Source organism: Nuphar pumila, chromosome 8, assembly GCF_984573655.1.
Source record: "Nuphar pumila chromosome 8, dmNupPumi1.hap1.1, whole genome shotgun sequence".
In the NCBI taxonomy this organism is placed as follows: domain Eukaryota; kingdom Viridiplantae; phylum Streptophyta; class Magnoliopsida; order Nymphaeales; family Nymphaeaceae; genus Nuphar; species Nuphar pumila.
In genome coordinates, this window is record NC_143256.1 from 1642985 (window position 1) to 1661525 (window position 18541).

At 38.8% G+C, this 18541-nt stretch overlaps 1 protein-coding gene across 3 annotated transcripts in view; it reads left to right on the forward strand.

Moving 5' to 3' along the window:
• Positions 1–18541, forward strand: part of BGAL17 (beta-galactosidase 17) — a 241616-nt gene that overhangs the window by 186250 nt on the left and 36825 nt on the right. For all 3 annotated transcript variants that reach the window (XM_090015937.1, XM_090015938.1, XM_090015939.1), the window contains one exon: positions 12767–12929. In XM_090015937.1, the coding sequence (XP_089872063.1) occupies positions 12767–12929 (163 nt within the window). The remainder of the gene's footprint in view (positions 1–12766; positions 12930–18541) is intronic.

Below are 18541 nucleotides of genomic sequence, written 5' to 3' on the forward strand. Positions count from 1 at the left end.
TAATCCGAGTGGAACGTCGTAGAGGAGTCTCATCATTGACTGGATGAGCTCTACGACAATAAACAAGACCAGAAAAACATGAGGATGTTGTAGGAGGAATGTCTTCCATATGCGGTTCCACATCGAAAGTATAGGGTTCAATGTCTGTCAATAAAGATGAATCCTCATAAGGCAACGAATCATATAAAAGTGAGTCACTGAGCCAAGGATCATAACTGTCTTGTGTATCTGTGGAAGACGAACCCAGAGTGTCAAAATTTTCATCATCAAAAACAACATTTCTAGATACCCGAATTTTGCCTGTATGAGGATCATAACACCTGTATCCCTTATAGTCATCTGCATACCCAAGAAACTTGCACTGTACAACTCTGTCTTGAAACTTATTTCTCAATGAATGATCAATGTGAACATAGCATACACAACCAAAAGGATGTAGTTCTTCATATGATGGATGACAATTATAAAGAACAAAATACGGAGAATTATCTTCAAGGATGGTCATGGGCAACCTGTTGATAACGTAAACAGCTGTATGGAAAGCCTCGGTCCAAAGAGAGAATGGAATACCCACAGTGTGCATCATGCTCAAGGCTGTCTCAACAATTTGCTTGTGTTTTCTCTCAGCTACTCCATTTTGTTGAGGGGTATGAGGGCAAGAAATGTTACGTGTAATGCCATGCTCCTTCAAATATTCACTAAAATCATGGGATATGTATTCTCCCCCCCATCACACTGGAAATATACAACATTGGTATTGAATTGGTTTTGGACTAGTGCATGAAACTGTTTGAACAACTTGAAAACTTCATGTTTGTTTTTCATGAAGTAAATCCAACTAAATCGAGTGTAAGAATCAAGAAAGAGTACATAGTATCGAGATCCAGAAAGAGAGGCAGTGGGCACAGGACCCCAAACATCTGAGCATATAATCTGAAAAGGCTTTGTTGCTCTTTTATTGATACTATGAAAATGAAGTACATGACTTTTGCATAAATGACAACTTAGACATTTTGACTCTAAACTGACTGCGGGTATTAGACCTTTAGCAGACAACTTGTCAAGAAAAACTTGACTACAATGACCCAAACGAAGATGCCATAAGTCTGGCTTATTAAGTTTCAAGACTCTAGATGAAGAACTATGATCTGTGGATCGACTCAAAAATGTTGGAAAGGAAGGAGCTGAAGAAGCCACGGCTACGGAAGACGACGTCTTCAAAGGCACATGAGATTCTTCAAAGACGTACATGTTCCCGCGCCGTTCACCTTTAGCGAGCGTCTTCTTGGTATGAAGATCCTTAAGATAAACAGAAGAAGGGGTAAATTCAACGGAAGAATTTGTTTCATCAACTAATTTAGACACAGATAGAATATTCTTTTGAATAGCAGGTGTGAGTAAGACATTTGACAAGGGTAATTGAGATTCAGGCAAAGAAGGGGAGACATTTCCAGTGTGAGAGATGGGGTGGTGAGATCCATCTCCTATGACTATAGTGCCATTTCCAGTGTAAGGAGTCAAGTGAGAAAATTTACCTGCATCAGAAGTAACATGTGCTGCTGCCTCTGAATCAATATACCATATACCTTCATCATTTTGGCGCAAGTTCATCTGATTGAAAGTAGTCACAAGGATATTTTGTACGTCCTGTGGAAGAATCTGTCCCTGAGGAGTGCGTGCAAACGTCTGAGTTGCCCTCTTCCCTGACCTACTATCTGACCTCCCTGTTTTGTTCCGGTTCTGAGGATTGTACTAGCAATTTGCTTTAACATGTCCCCGCTTATTGCATAGAAAACAAGTTGGAACACGTCCCCCTCGTGGTACACTGCCTGAGCCAAGGCCTCCTCCACCTCGTGTAGGTAGTAATCTTCCTTTGTTTATAGTTGTTCCATTGGGACGAGGAGGAGTAAATAAGACTCCTGTTTGAATAGGCGTATGTGCCATCATCACAGGATGAACATCATCTAACGCGTGTTCCTGATTTAAACTGACCTCATATTGAAAAAGCTTAGATTGAAGATCATCAAAACATGGAAGAACTGAGACAACCTGGAGTGTTGTGCAAAACATGTGATATTCAGGTCTAAGGCTACCTAATACCTGTTGTACCATGTCCTTATCTAATACAGGACTTCTAATGGCAGCTAACTGATCTGTAATAACCCTGACATCCTCCATGAAATCTATAATAGATTTGTTTCCTTTTCGCATGGATTGGAATTGCCACTTGAGTTGCAAAGCTCGAGATTCGGAAACCTGAGAAAAGGAATGAGCTAGTCCATTCCACAACTCGGCAGCAGATTGATCATCTGAAATAGTTTGTAAAACACAATCAGAAAGTGTGGAAGTTATGTAAGCAACTAATGTCTGATCTCGTTGTACCCATATGTCATAAGCAGGATTGGTGGTTCGAAGTTGGCTCACCTTCCCATCTTCACCTGTTATTTCTTGCATGATATGTGTAGGTGGGGCGGGTGATCGCCCATCTAGATGCCCATAAAGACCATGACTGCTAATAAAAGGCACAATCTGACGTTTCCAAAGTAAGTAGTTATGAGATAACTTGTGGGTCATGAGGTGAGTAAGAAAACTAGGGTTCAACTTGGAATCCATGGATTATATGAAGAAAGAGAAGCCAAATTGTTCTAACAGCGTATTGAAGGAAAAACAACAATGTTGTGTGCTTAAAATAATATCAGCACACACGTTACACAGAGAAAAAGAAACAGCAATGTTGTGTGCTGAAAACAATATCAGCACACACGTTACACAGATGAATAGTAATGTGCGAACCAGAAAAAGAAAGAATCAGAAATATTTTGGGGAGAAAAACAAAGACTCGGCAGACTGAAACAGGATGTTAAGACGTGCGTACCAGAAATATTGAGAATGAGAAGAATCAAAAGGGAAACTAGAATGACGTGAAATCTGATTAAGAAAATGAGAAATAAAGAAATCTGATTAAGGAAAACAAGACAGAAATAAAGCCTACGTCCTTTAGAAGCACGTGTTGGTCCTTATAGGCCTTCTAGATGATTGATTTCCGTGCCTGTGCTTTGATACCATGTCAGAAATATAGACCTGCAAGAGTTAAAGGTGAGGTAAAGAGAGAGGAGAGAGAAGAGAAGAGAGGAGTAAGTGGCAATAGAGTTTTCCCTCTTTTACTTATTATTTATAAGTGTTGTACAGGGTATAACATTACACAAGTAATAAAAATAAATTACAAACATGCCACCGCCCACGCATCCCAAGATGGATCCTTGGAATATGGTGCGGGTCGGATCCATGATCCAAAACTAACACCCCACACATCGGAATGAACAAGTTCAAAAGGCCGAGTGGTGAAGTAACTTCTTTGAGGAAATGGAGTAGCTTTAGATTTCCCAAAAATGCAATCTTTACAAGTCATGTGATTGTCTTTACAAGTATTGTTCAAAAAAGGAAAAAGAGACATTTTTACAAAATTTGGATGACCAAGTCTCTCGTGCCAAATTCCAATACTTTTGTCTTTTACAAGATTGCAAGATGACTTAGATGAAAGAGTAAAAAATCCATAAAATAAAGATCACCCCTTCTATGGCCTTGCCCAATCAGCTTCCCTGACTGGAGATCCTGCACGGTGCAATCTTTAGGTGAGAAAGAGACTTGGCATCCATGATCGGTGATTTGGGAAACATAAAAAAGATTTAGATTAATTTTTGGAACGATTCTTACTTTAGGAACAAAAAAGTTTTGAGAATTTTTAAAATCAAGTGTTTCAATACTTTCAATTTTCAAAGATGTTCCATCGGTCGTTGAAACATAAGAGGATATGAGTTCGGAAAAAATATTTGAAAGAGAGTTTTTATGAGATGTCATATGAAAAGAAGCACCGGAGTCTAGTATCCACATACCTGGAGGTGATGAATAATAGGCGATTGCGGCTCCGGATGTTGAAGAAGAAGTCTTGAGAAGATGTTGGAGAACTTTGGAGATATGATTAAGAGTTTCTTTGATATCTCCCTCTTTGGCACTTTCTTCTTCTTTCTTTGGAGAATTTTCTCCAACCGCGGCTACTTTTCCCTTAAGTTTGGGACAAACCGGTCTAATGTGTCCCGGTTCATTACAATAATGACATATCACTCCCTTTCTAGGCCCATTATTTTTGTTAAAGTGAGGAGGTCTATATGCTTTTACATTTGATCCGGGCCTAGTAACGGCCAAAACTTCATCACTCTTAACGCTTAGGCCAAGTCGAGTTTTTTCTTGGCATATTTCGGCAAGGGCGTCTTCAATGGGTAAGGCTTTGCTTCTATGGAGAAGGGATACCCTAACTTGTTCAAATTCCGGCCGAAGACCATGAAGAAATTGGAAAAAGTGCTCTTTTTCAATTTGTTCCCTTCTTAACTCAATATCTTCTGGAGCCACCCATTTAGGCTCAAGAAGGGCAAGTTCATCCCAAAGAGGGGTTAGAGAGTTAAAGTAGTCCCGGACACTCATATCCATTGTTTAGTGGAACAGATTTTTTCTTGACAAAAAAATTGTCCAGCAAGATCCTTTTGGGTATACATACCCTTAAGGAAAAACCATGCCTCATTGGCCCTTCTAAATTTGGCAATATTAGCACAATTTTTAAGGTCAACATTGTTCATAAACCATGCCAAAATTTTGGTATGGTTACTCTCCCAATCCTCAACTTTGGATTGATGGTCATTGATAGCTTTGATGCGCTCATCGCCATCTAAAGCTTTTTCAACCTCATTTTCGATTTTAGTGAGAACAAGAGAGGGTTCGGGAGTAGTTCCCATAACAAAACCCCAAAGTTTTTTACCTCTTAGATGATTTTCCATAGCGGGGGCCCACATAAGATAGTTGGACCCATTGAGCTTAAAAGAAAGCTCAACTTTAGAATCATGTTCCATCGACACCAAATATTCTTCCTTTCTTCAAAAAGCTTGAGAGGCACACGTCCCAAGATAACAAAGAGAAGCCCAATCACCAACCGAGCTCTGATACCATGAAATAAAAAGGGGCGGAAGCACCAATAGAGCAAAGGCACTCTTTAAGAGTGACCACAAGAGCCAAGAACACAAACACTAAAGGTGTACACACAAAACTCACAAAAGTAGAAAATGACTTAAAGTCATAAGTTGAATATTATTGAAGAAAGAAAGAAAATGGTGAAAATCTCATGCTTTTACAAGGAGAGAGCCTCCTCTATTTATAGAGGAGGGTAACTAAAAAAGGAGACCGTAAAGGGGGCTCCCTTCTAGTCGTTGGGAGCCCCAACGGTCATAAATATGATCGTTGGGGCCCCAACGACTAGATGGGTGGGGCCCCTTATGGTCTTCCAAAGTGAAAAATAAGAAATAAAAAAAGAAAAAGAAAAAAAGGGAAAAAGAAATAAAAAAGGGAAAAATTACATGGTAATTTACCAAAACACCCCTATTGGGTTTTTGGTTGTACAGAAAAAGAAAATAAACTATGTATATATACATATATGTATATATATAAATGTATATATATAACTATATGTATATATATATATTAATATATACATAATTTAATAATTTTAACCTTAATTATTGTTCAAATATTAAAATTTTTAGACCAATTTTTTTTTTATAAGTATAAGTAAAACAGATCTTATAATGCGGAGGCGATTTTAAAAAAAATGGTTAAGACTTTGGGTGGGGTTACACTAAAGATAACAATTAAATCAAAATGTACGGGATATTGTAACGCCCCAAAAATCCAGGACTTGTAACTTTTAGAATAGTTTAGAAAGCGTTGAAATCATACAATTATCAGAGTTTAAATAATACTTCAGCGGAAAATGATATTTTTAAAACCACAAGTCAATGGACCTTGAGCGCATTACAGCGTAAACTTTCCTTTGTCAAATCCCGCACAACTATTGGAATCAAATGGTTTTGAAATGCAATTTCAAAAATGGAGAATTTGTTTGTTGAAACCGAGAAGTTTACTAAAACAGCTTTAGTAACTCAACGTTTAATAAAAAGAGAAATTTTGGAATACCCTTCATACCAAATTTTACCAACATGTCCTCAGGAGCGAAACGTCAGGGAAAAAGCTCTATCTTGATCTCATCACGCCATCGTGCCATCGCAGACTGTATTACCTATCCAAAACCTGCCCATAAAATGGGTCAGTTCCACTAAAAACTGGTAGGTGCACAGATATGACAATATTGAACATAATTAAGCAGAATAATTTAATATGTCAAGTAGACAGGCAATTATATAGCAATTTAATTTCAACAGATTCACAGAGCAACTATCATGAGCACAATGCTAAAATTATTACAAGCATTTTACTGGCACAAGTAGGCTAATTATTACAAGCAAAGCACTGCACAAGAAAGTTAACTAGCAAAATACAGTATTTCATCAACCACACACACAATTCCATAAGTATTGAACCTGTTGTACCCTATAACTTTCATAGGTGCATAACTGAACACATTGTGTGATCGAATTTAAATTATGTTTCGATATTAACTGGCCAAGCGGGTACGCACAAGGCACAACACTATCAATCTTACATCCAAAATTTATCTTAGTATCGACATGTTACACTAGATTGATACATAAAGAATGGGTCCTTCAACAGAACCCCCACTCATTCATATGCTCATGCCCCTGATCGGGGTTATTCGAGTTGGGTAGCAACTCAAATCGGGGTTATAAAATATTTCTCCCAAGTGTGCGGACTTGGGAGGACTCAAATGCAACTTCGAAATCCTGCGAGGATTAAAAATTAACTTTGCAAAAGTTGTGCCATATGAAGAGCACTGGGTTCGCAGGAGGAAACCCTCTTTTAAAGAACTGCAATGCACAAGTACAACTTCTAGTGTTTTGAAGACAAGTGATAACAGGATAGGCACAAGACTTCATTTATGTAAGTACATATTTACCATGAGTGTGAGTATATGTAGGTTATAACATGTCAACAAACCACTCTCGACTTGCGATGTTGCACATCAAGGAAAAACACATAAGTAATACACAAGGTACCAAAACCATACATTGATCACTTAGATAGGCAAACACATAAGGTCATAAGTAATACATGAGACACGAAGTCGTACCTCACTCAAAGAAAATGTTCAAGCAAAAATGGATGCAAGCAAACAAGGGCATATGTATTTCAAGAAATACGAAACCACACCTCAAATTCATAAACACTACGCAAAATAATAATCGAATAATGAAATTGTACATCCACCCATAGAAAGGTACAGGCAAGTATACATGCAAGCAATTTAGGGCATAAGTATTGCAAAAAGTGTGAAACCACCTTCAACACGTAAGCAAATACACAAATTAATACTCAAAGAGTAAAACCGTATCTCGACTCATAAACATGGAGACAAAAATAATAAGTCACGCAACAGCAGTATAAATCTAAGTACAACTAGCATAAACATTTTAATTATTTCAACTTAATTAAATCTTATTGCCCCTTGTGCGACTTTACCCTACATTGGGATGTCGTGCAGCTGCGTACGCCTACGCGAGAGGATAATACGAGGGTTGAGCCGTGGAGCACGATCGGGACTTGTTGCGTAAATAGGCAAGAGTGTTAAATATTCAATTATGTTAATATAATTAATGGTGCAACGGGGCAAGGGTAGAATTAGGCAATGGCAGCACCAACGACAACGGAGCGACAGGGAATGAGCCACTGTCAAAAACAGCGAGGCGGCAGGGGGTCAGCCCCTGCAGACAGCACTGAAGTGGCAGGGGTCGCACCCTTGCCGACAGCAGTGAAGTGGCAAGGGGCTAGCCCCTACCGACAGCAACGAATCGGCAGGGGGCTAGCCTCTACCGACAACACTAAAGCGGCAGGGGTCGCACCCCTGCCGACGGCAGCGAAGCGGCAGGGGGCTAGCCCCTGCCGACAGCAACGAATCGGCAGGGGTCGCTCCCTTGCCGACCACACTGAAACGGCAGGGAGTCGCACCCCTGCCGACGACAGCGAATCGGCAGCGGGCTAGCCCCTGCTGACAGAAATGAATCGGCAGGGGTCGATCCCCTGCCGACCACACTGAAACGGCAGGGGGTCGCACCCCTGCCGACGACTGCGAATCGGCAGGGGGCTAGCCCCTGCCGACAGCCACGAATCGGCAGGGGTCGCTCCCCTGCCGACAACACAGAGACGGCAGGGGGTCGCACCCCTGCCGACGACAGCGAATCGGCAGGGGCCGAGCCCCTGCCGTTCGGCGAAAGGACAATGGCAGGGGAACAAACCCCTGCCGAAGAGAGAGAGAGAGAGAGAGAGAGAGAGAGATCGGGGCGAAGGGGTGTCGCAGGGGCCCTTGGCCCCTTGCCGGCACTCCGGCGAACCCCCAAAAGAGGGAAGGGGACGACAGGGGCCCTGTAGGCCCCCTGTCGGGTCTCCAAAGGCAAGGAGGAAGGTGGGAGGGCGCGGCAGGGGCCGTGCGCCGCCTGCCGGCATCCCGACGAGGCGTCAGAGAGGGAGATGGGAGGGGGAGAAGAGGGAGGAGGAGACTGAGATAGAGGGCGTACCTGGGAGGCGAGGTGGCTGGCGATCGACGGCATGCGCAGGGAAGGAGGAGACGCACAGGGGGGCCGAAGGGCTGTGTGCCTTCCCCCGCCCTCTGCAGTGCTTTTAAAAGCCTCAGGGGGGCGACGAATGGGGAAACCCCGATGGGTTTCCCTAATCTTCCGAAAACGAAGGTGGAAGGGGGGCGGCGCTCGGGAAGAGGATTTAAAATCCTCTTCCTGAGTCGGGTTATTAAAACCCTATCACAGGCGGGCCCGGGTCGGGTCCGGACCCGGCCCGGGTCCGATAAAATAAATTTTTTTTTTATGTAAAATGTGGGTTTTACAGATATACTCATTTCAAACCACGTACAATATAAGACTGAAATATGAAGAATTTTAATTTCATTTCAAATCAGAGTATAAAAACAATAGTTCAGTCTCTACATGATCAAGTACTTAAAATGAAAAGATCATGTCTATCAAGATCGCAAGGTAAAAGTGGGCCCTCTCGACTAGTCCTTCACTCCAACTACTCATCATGCTTTAACTGCATTACCTGTCCCCTATAAAACGGAATCAGACTCGCTAAAGTTTGGTAGACCAACCCAAACTCAAACTTAAAGAAAACATATCAAGCATTTAAAGGTAAAAACATGATATATTATTTATCAATCATCAAGTGACATACAATGGGACAACATCCCATAAGTCATCCATTCAAATATTTAAACATAGGACATTTAAAAGCATTCTATCACTTAATATTTCATTTAACATGAGCTCACATCATAAAGCATAATTCATATGCATTCAAGATATATGTCATTGCTTGAATATATATATGCATCTAAGACATGCAGGTCATTGCTTTATTTTCATATGTATTCATAATTCTTATAAATAATAGGTCAAATCATATTTGATCATACAACGTGAAACACATGCACATACTTTCTAAGTAATTTCATTAGATATTTATGACACATTATCAATCATGATACATAGGTGTGATATATTCACTCAGATAATCATAATGCAATCATTTGCAATGAAACTATGTAGGCGTGAAGTGTCATTTACCTAATAAGTCAACCAAGTCATTTGTAGGTGTAATGTGTCATTTACCTATATGCTAATATAAGTGTCACAATCATAACCTCGTATCAAGATCTAAAATCAATAAGGATTTGATTCTCACATCTGAGTTTAACATATAATCATGCTATAACAGAAAAGTCAAATCTATAGAATCATAATTGACAATTTTAACCAACTCAGAAGATAATCACAATTTATTATAATATTTTATTTAATCATATAAATATTCATAAGATCCATGCCGGATCACTTGGTTTGGAAAATGTACAACCTCACAAGGAGTTACCGCCCTAGACGGATGGTCTGCCTGGTCTTGGATAATGCACTTCCTCACAGGAATATACCGTCTTCGCGGGCTACCTGCTCTTGGATAATGTACTTCCTCACAGAGACTTACCGCTCTAGCCGAATTACCAGATCTGGTCATACATACCCTCACAGATAATTCTTTGGAAACAGTTCCTCAATGGGTACCATATCCAGTGAAAACTATTGTCATACATACATCAATACAATTGAGTACTCTTAGGGTTTATAGCCACCAACACGGGTAGAAGCATATATATAATCAAAATGCATAGCATCGCACATCACTTCATATGGCATCTAAATCATAAAATCACATATTTAATCAATAAGGTTCTATGAACCATAGTTCACTATTGAACTTAAACATTTATCGTATGCATTCATAATTTCACATCACATGGCATTTAAATTATATCATACAGAAGAATATTATCCTATGCATCATATCATCGCCACAAGGAACATTGTATTTTATAAATTGAACCTCGAAGCATGCGTAAACAAACATGAGTTCTATGCATGTATACGTGAACATGCATATTTCATAATACAAAGCAACTAAACCTCAACATACGTAGCTCTTACGTAGTTCGAGTTATGCACATAAGATTTAAGTTATATATACATTTTTCACCACATAAATCGATATATCACCTTAAATATAATTGCGTAAGAAAAGTAGGTCAAAATCTCATTGACCATACATCATACGTATATTTTTCTCAAGCAAACAAGACATATAAGTTGAAAACAATTTATAACATTTGCATGCATTCTTCCATACAAGAATAAATGAATCCATCATATGACAAAACAATATATATAACATTCATAGTATACATCGAACACGACTTATACATATCCATAGTAGTTATATGTGCACCATGTGTCAAATTCATACAAACACACAAAGCAACATAGTATGCGCAAACCAAAGTATGATGGCACAAATTGCATACATATTATATATTCATAAGTGCACGGGCATTCAAACCCATAGACAGGTGTATCTGCAGCAAACACACTATATTTTGCTAACTACAATCATGACAAGCATGATCTCCGAACTATAATCACAAGAGTCCTAGATATTCACAACTAAGTGAAGTGTGTGAGCATGAAGGTGTTGCATACTATAAAATAATTTTATTGGGTGATGCATTTGCACCACGTACTTACCATGGGCATTTACCCGGTTTGCATTTCGCATTGCATTCAATGTACAGTGACTTATAGCCGTTTTGATAGTTAGCATAAGTATCATATTTTTGGTATATCTTGCACTCAAATCAATTAAACATATAGAGCAACTTATATATAACAATCCTAGATATCCACAACTAAGTACGGTGTGTGCGCATAAATTGTATTTGCAATTCATTTAAATATTTAGCGCAACAACATCATGCTTACACAATTAGTGCCTAAACATGCTCTCTACAAGTTCAGGTAAGATATCTTACCTTAATAATGTAAAGAACAATGTATCGAAACCTAAAAGATTAAGGAGTTTCGAAGTCCGTAAAGACCGTTACTCAAGCAATACAACGAACTTTTCGTGTGCGATCGCAAATGCCAAAAACTCAAAAATGTCAATTATACAAAGATTAGCCAAAAATGACAAATTACCCTATAAACCATTACCAAGAGCCACATAACATACAAATACACTCTAATAATTTACAAACTCCATCAAAAATATATTTATATATATATATTTATATTTTTATATATATATATATAGTGATTTATGGCCCCGAAATAGTTCTATAAATGCAAATTATGCCCTGATTGGCTAGAAATGAACAAAAGAATATGTAATATATTAATAAATGAAATTCAAAAGCTAGAAACATATTTTTAATTTGGAGATTAAAAATGAGTTCTTTATTTATTAATAATTCTTAAAAATTACGGGTTTTACAATAAAGAAGTCAATCAATGGCAAATACATAAGATCATAAGAGCCACTAATGGGCATACACAAAAGAACATAAAACATAAAAAATAATAGAGCTTTATTGGGTTAGAATGCTTAGAAAAGCATTAACAAAAATTGGGACAAGAGTTCCCTTTATATACATTTTAAAAGGGGCCAAGGGAGCCCCATATGGCTGCTGGGAGCTCCCAACGCTATAAATATAGTCGTTGGGAAGCTCCCAACGACTATAAGGACTTTTGACTAAAAATCCCTCAATCCTAATTTAAAGGGAAAAAGAAAAATAAAAAGAAAAGGAAAAAAAGCAAATCTGCCACTAATGGGCAGTACCTATTGCATATTTACAGAATTACAAAAATACCCTAGAGGGTATTACCTATTAAGAAAGAGAAACACACACACACACACACACACACACACACACACACACACACACACACACACACACACACACATATATATATATATACAAAAACCAGTATCTTCGAACGAGTTTTAGCAGTGCGTCAAAAAAAATTGAATTTTGGACCTTTAGCGGCGGTTCAAGACCACCGCTAAAAGTAAAAAAAAATGTTCTTTATTATTTCTACCAGTTGTGTATTAGTGGTCTTTTCAACATCTAAATATGCAAGAGAACTATGTTGGCTGTCTGAATTTATTACCTTTGGTAGTATCTTTTTTGTTCTCTGCTTGTTTTGACCTATGGATCTAAGCTTATTTTCCCTTCAATTTCTTGATATCATTCCTGTCCACATCTATGAAGGTTCTCTCTTGTTCACTGAAGCATGTAGTCTATCTTGTTGCAATATTGTCAACTTACTATTATATCTTATGCTTTACCTGATGCTGTTGTCTTTTGAAGTTCTAATACATTATAAAAAGCTTAATTTAATTATTGGTGAATTTGTAGGGGATCTTGTCATCTGTTCTATTGGATGGTTCTCCTCTATATGGTTGGAAGACATTTCCTATTTCATTTGAACACATAAACGATATTGTATACACAAATCCTGTAGTACAGGTTGCAAATTCACAACAGAAATCAATCCAAAAGCTTCTAAAAGAATTGCAATGTAAGTTACGAAAGCATTCACTAAGTCATACAAGTAAGCAATATTTATGAATATCGAAGCGCTCATCTTGTCATGTGTACAAATTCTTTATCATGCTAATTTTAACTAATCATATTATTGTCCTGCATGATTTTCTTAAATATATTTTGTTGAAATGTCTGGTTGAGTGTTTATCCTCGTGACTGTGAGATAAAGAATGCAGCAAATACACTCAGAAGCATGAATTGCAAGGAACGTTTCCATGCAGAATGCTAGAAATGATGGTGTCCTAGATATGTAGCAGCAAAATGTTGCTTTAGCCTAGAATGGTGATCACAGTAGAAGAAAGGCTACGGTAGTCAGCAAAAGTAATGTATATTATGAAAATGGTGTTTGGATGTAGGATATTTCAGAATCAATGGTGTAGAAGTTCCAATGAGATGCACAGGAACCGAGGCAGAGAGAGAGAGAGAGAGACGGCAGTGAGATGAGAAAACTCGTTCACATTGATTAGGGCTAATCTCTATGTTAAATAAAGAGAGGCCAATATAAAAATTACATACAAGTCCCTCATTAAGCAAGAAATATCAAATAACCTACTTTTAAGAAACCTTAAACTTAAGACCTCTTAATCTCAACACTCCCCCTCAAGCCGGAGCATAGATATCGATCATGCTCAGCTTGTCACAACATTTTGAGAAATTTGGTCTAGCAAGAGGCTTTGTTTTGGGATGAAGGCATAGTTGTTGTTGTTGTTGTAAGAGACTTTGTAAACATATCTGCAACTTGGTCTTCAGACTTTAGATATTTGGTAGTGATATGATCAACTTGAACCGTATCTCTTACATAGTGGCAATCAACCTCAATATGCTTTGTCCTCTCATGAAAGACAAGATTGTTCGCTATATATGTGGCAACCTTGTTATCACACATCATGGTCATAGGAGAGGAAACCTTCACCTCAAGATCATTCAGAACCGTACGAACCCACATTAATTCAGCAGTTGTTTGGGCCATAGCCCTATATTCTGATTCTGCACTCGACCTAGCAACCACATTTTGCTTCTTACTTCTCCATGAAATTAGGTTATCTCCCAAAAACACACAGAATCCTGTGGTAGATTTTCTATCCACTACAGATCCTGCATAGTCAACATTAGAGTAAGCCATTATCTCCAGAGTTCCACCTTTCTTGAATAATAACCCTTTTCTAGGAGAAGATTTTAAATACCTGAGAATCATTATAGCTGCATTCCAGCGTACCTCAGTTGGTTTGTCCATAAATTGGCTAACTTTGCTTACTGCTAAGGCAATATCAGGCCTGGTCACAGTTACATATAGTAGCTTCCCTACTAGTGAGCGATAGCTTTTGCTGTCAACGGGTTTCGACCCTTCTTCAAACAACTGAACTTTATGGTCCATGGGGATATTAGCTGGTTTAGCTCCCAGCATTCCAGTTTCCTTTAATAAGTCAAGAACATACTTCCGTTGGGACAAAACCATCCCTTCATGACTCCTGACAACTTCTATACCCAGAAAATATCTAAGTGAGCCAAGGTCTTTTGTAACAAAGTGTTTTTGAAGATGAGGCTTTGTGGCTTCAATATCTTTCACATCATCTCCTGTAAGAATGATGTCATCCACATATACCACCATAACAACTATGCCTGAGTTGGTTTTCTTGATAAATAATGTATGGTCTGCCGCTGACCTATTAGAGCCAAAACTCGACATCACTTCAAACAACTTTTGAAACCATGCACGCGGACTATGTTTCAAGCCATATATTGCCTTTCTCAATCTACACACCTTCTGACACTTCTCCTCAACCTCGAATCCAGGAGGTTGTTCCATGTAAACTGTCTCAGATAGATCCTCATATAGAAATGCATTTTTCACATCTAATTGACACAAACTCCAACCATGATGAACAACTACTGAGAGAACAAGACGAATGGTGCCCATCCGTGCAACAGGATAAAAGGTTTCAAAGAAATCAATACCATAAGTCTGAGTATACCCTTTTCCTACTAATCTGGCCTTATACCTTTCAATAGAACCATCTGATTTGTACTTTATTGTATATACCCATTTGCATCCAACAATGTCAGCATCCACTGGGGAATCAACTAGATCCCATGTATGCTGAGACAATAAAGCATTCATTTCTTCTTACATAGCCAGCTTCCACCTGTTATCTAGCTCTGCCTGTTGATAGTTCAGATGAATAGTTTCAGCAGATAAGGCTGAAATAAAGGTTTTCATCTGATTTTCAATTCTGGCATTGGACACAAAATGAAATATGGGATATAAGGTACATTGTCGAGTCCCCTTTCGTAGAGCAATTGGCATGTTATCATCATCATGAAGATCACTGTTGTCAGTAGTACTTACCTCAGGAGAAGGAGAAGAAGAAGATGAAGGCACCAAAGGAGGTGGAGCTCTACGCACATATACCAATGAAGGATTATTAAATCGTGAAGAGGATGAAGTTTGGTTCGGTAATGAGGGCACAGACTCCTAAGGAAAAGGAGGTATAGGTAATGGAAAAGACTTAGCCAGATCAACTTGCATCTGGGAACTAGGACTAGAGTAATATGGAATGGATTCCAAGAAAGATACATCCACACTAACATACTCTCGGCGAGAAATTGGATCATAACATCGATATCCCTTTTGATTTTTTGGATAACCTATAAATATGCATTTTGTAGCTTGAGCAACTAGTTTATCACGGTCAGGACCAAGTTTGTGTACAAAGCAAACACATCCAAATATTTTAGGTGAGAAAGAGAAGAGTGGGGCATTAGGTTTTAGGATATGTAATGGAATTTGATCTCTCACAGAAGATGAAGGCATGCGGTTGATCAGATAACAAGCAGTGATAATCGCATCACCCCAATATACCGCAGGAACATTGGATTGTATCATAAAGGTCCGTGCAACATCAAGTAGGTGCCTGTGTTTTCGCTCAGCCACACCATTTTGCTGAGATGAATAGACACATGTAGTTTGGGGTTGAATGTCATGATCTTGGTAAAATTGTAACAGGGCTTTTGATTTAAACTCAAGAGCATTATCAATGCGAACAATCTTGACAACAGATTCAAATTGAGTTTTTATTTCAAGAATTTAGGATTTGATAATACTTGGAACTTCAGATCTTTCTTTTATTAAGAACACCCACAACAACTTAGAAAAGTCATCAACAATAACAATATAATATCGACACTGAATCCTAGTAGGAATCTTACTAGGAACCCATACATCTGCATGAAGAAGTTCAAAAACTTTATGACTGGACTGACTCTGACTCGAAGGAAACGAACTTCAATGTTGCTTGCCCAATTGACATGCTTCACACTGCAATGATGTAGTAAAAGGAATTTGAGGAAAGACATAACGAAGCTTTGACAATGAAGGATGACCAAGACGACGATGTCACTGAACAGGACTGGAGTAGTGGTCCACTGCAGCATAAACATTACCCACTGGATGATGTAGGTAGTAGACTCCATTTTCTTCATAGCCTCCACCAATCTTCTTCCCTATCAATAAATCCTGAAAATGACTACTCATCGAATCAAATATTACTCTACAGTTTAGTTCTTTGATAAGACAACTAACAGAGAGTAAACTTTGAGGAAAATTTGGAGCATGCAGAACATTTTTCAACTGTAAGGAGGAGGATATAGAAACATTTCCCTGACCAACAACTGGTGAGGAACTCCCATCGGCTAATGAGACTCCTCGATGAACATTAATATCCTTTAGATCTGAAAAGAAAAATGAGTTTCCACACAAATGTCTGGATGCACCAGAGTTAATAATCCATTTACTATCATTCCCTGTTGAGTAGGCAACACCAGCTACAGGAGAGGAGGAGCTCGAAGAGCGAAGAGCTATCAGCTCATCATATTTTGCTCGACTGAGGGTGATACTGTCACTTGCAGAGGTATTATCATGTGCATTTGTTACCTCTAGTGTAGTAACATTTGCTTTTGGAGCATTTGATTTTGATGAAGAAAAAGTAGGTCGGCCATGCTTATCCCAGCAGCGATCTTCTAAATGTCCAGATTTTTCACAGAATGTACATTAAAGTTTTTCTCTGCCTCCTATACCTCTGCCACGACCTCGTCCTCTGATATTCTGAATATTTTCACGCCCATAACCAGATGAGACAACGAGAGCAGATGACTGGGACACAGGATGAGATTGTTGAAGAGAAATCGCAAGTCTACTCCGACGATTGTACGCATCAGCAAGAGTAGGTACATCGGATCCAGTCAGCATTTGGACTTTTGCAACAAAGAATTCTGAAGATAAACCAGTGAGAAACCGAGCAACCATAGTCTATTCTTGATGATCCTTGTGTTTCGAACAATAAAGAGGTCTGTGAGCATTGAGTCTTTCAAACGCAGCTTTGACAGAGGCATAGTACTGGGCCAGGGTCTGATCTCCCTGCTATAAATTATATATTTCTTGTTCGACTTGCAAGATACGACTCACATTAGTCCTTGTGAGTACGTATCTCGAAGATTGTCCCACATTTGTTTGGCTGTATTATAGTAAATTAGACCATCTGCAATATGAGGTTCAACACTATTCATGATCCATGACATAACAATGTCATTATCTTCGTCCCAAGTAATATATTTTCCCACCTTTTCATTTAGTTCAGTTTCCAACAAAATATGTTTTCTACGATGTCCAGATACCGACATCATAAACGTTCTGGACCACCTGACATAGTTTGTTTCATTCAATCTCACAGAAGAACCATACGCAAAGGGATTTGCAAATGCCTTATATTCCCCAATATTCTTATTTTTGGAATCAAATTTTGAAACGTCACCCATAATGAATAATACTAACAGGGAATGAGAGATATTTGATGCTAATATTGCTGCAAAAAAAACAGATTCACTCTCTTAATCACTTATGATTAAAAATTTTTAATGTTCATCAACCATAAGCCAACTAACACAGGAGCAACATATTTCATAATCTTGTGTCAGTCAATTTTCACGACCACCCAAAGTTGTTCAACCCACATCAGGGAGAAAAACACGTCAGCAAAGAAAACAATGTATTTCACCCTCATACGACAGCCTCTTTTACAACTACACAGGGTTATTTAACCCAAAACAGAGATCAGATCAGATCAGGCAATGAAATCTGAGGAAAAACTGAACCACATCGAACTCGGCATCCAGGTTCACGACCACAGATAATATGAGAAAAAAAAACAGCACAGGAAATGAGATCTGAGAAGAACAGAACCACGTCGAACTCGGCATCAAGATTCACGACCAAAGATAATATGAGCACACACAAAAAAAACCACAAAAATCACGACAGCTGCTCCCAAACACAGAAATCACGACAGCAAAAAAAAACTCCACAACACAGGATTTGCGGCAAGAGAACAACTTTCACATCCAGATCCAAAACTGCTGCTTATCAATATAGGTTTTCTTTACTTCCACACAAAAAAAAACTTTTGTTTCTTCTGCGCACCATGCAACTCTGCCATATCCCGATCCTGATGACACACAGTCACCGTGTCCCTTAGATCTGATGACAAATCTGTGTCATGACCTTAGTTAGACACCAGATCTGTTATCAGATCT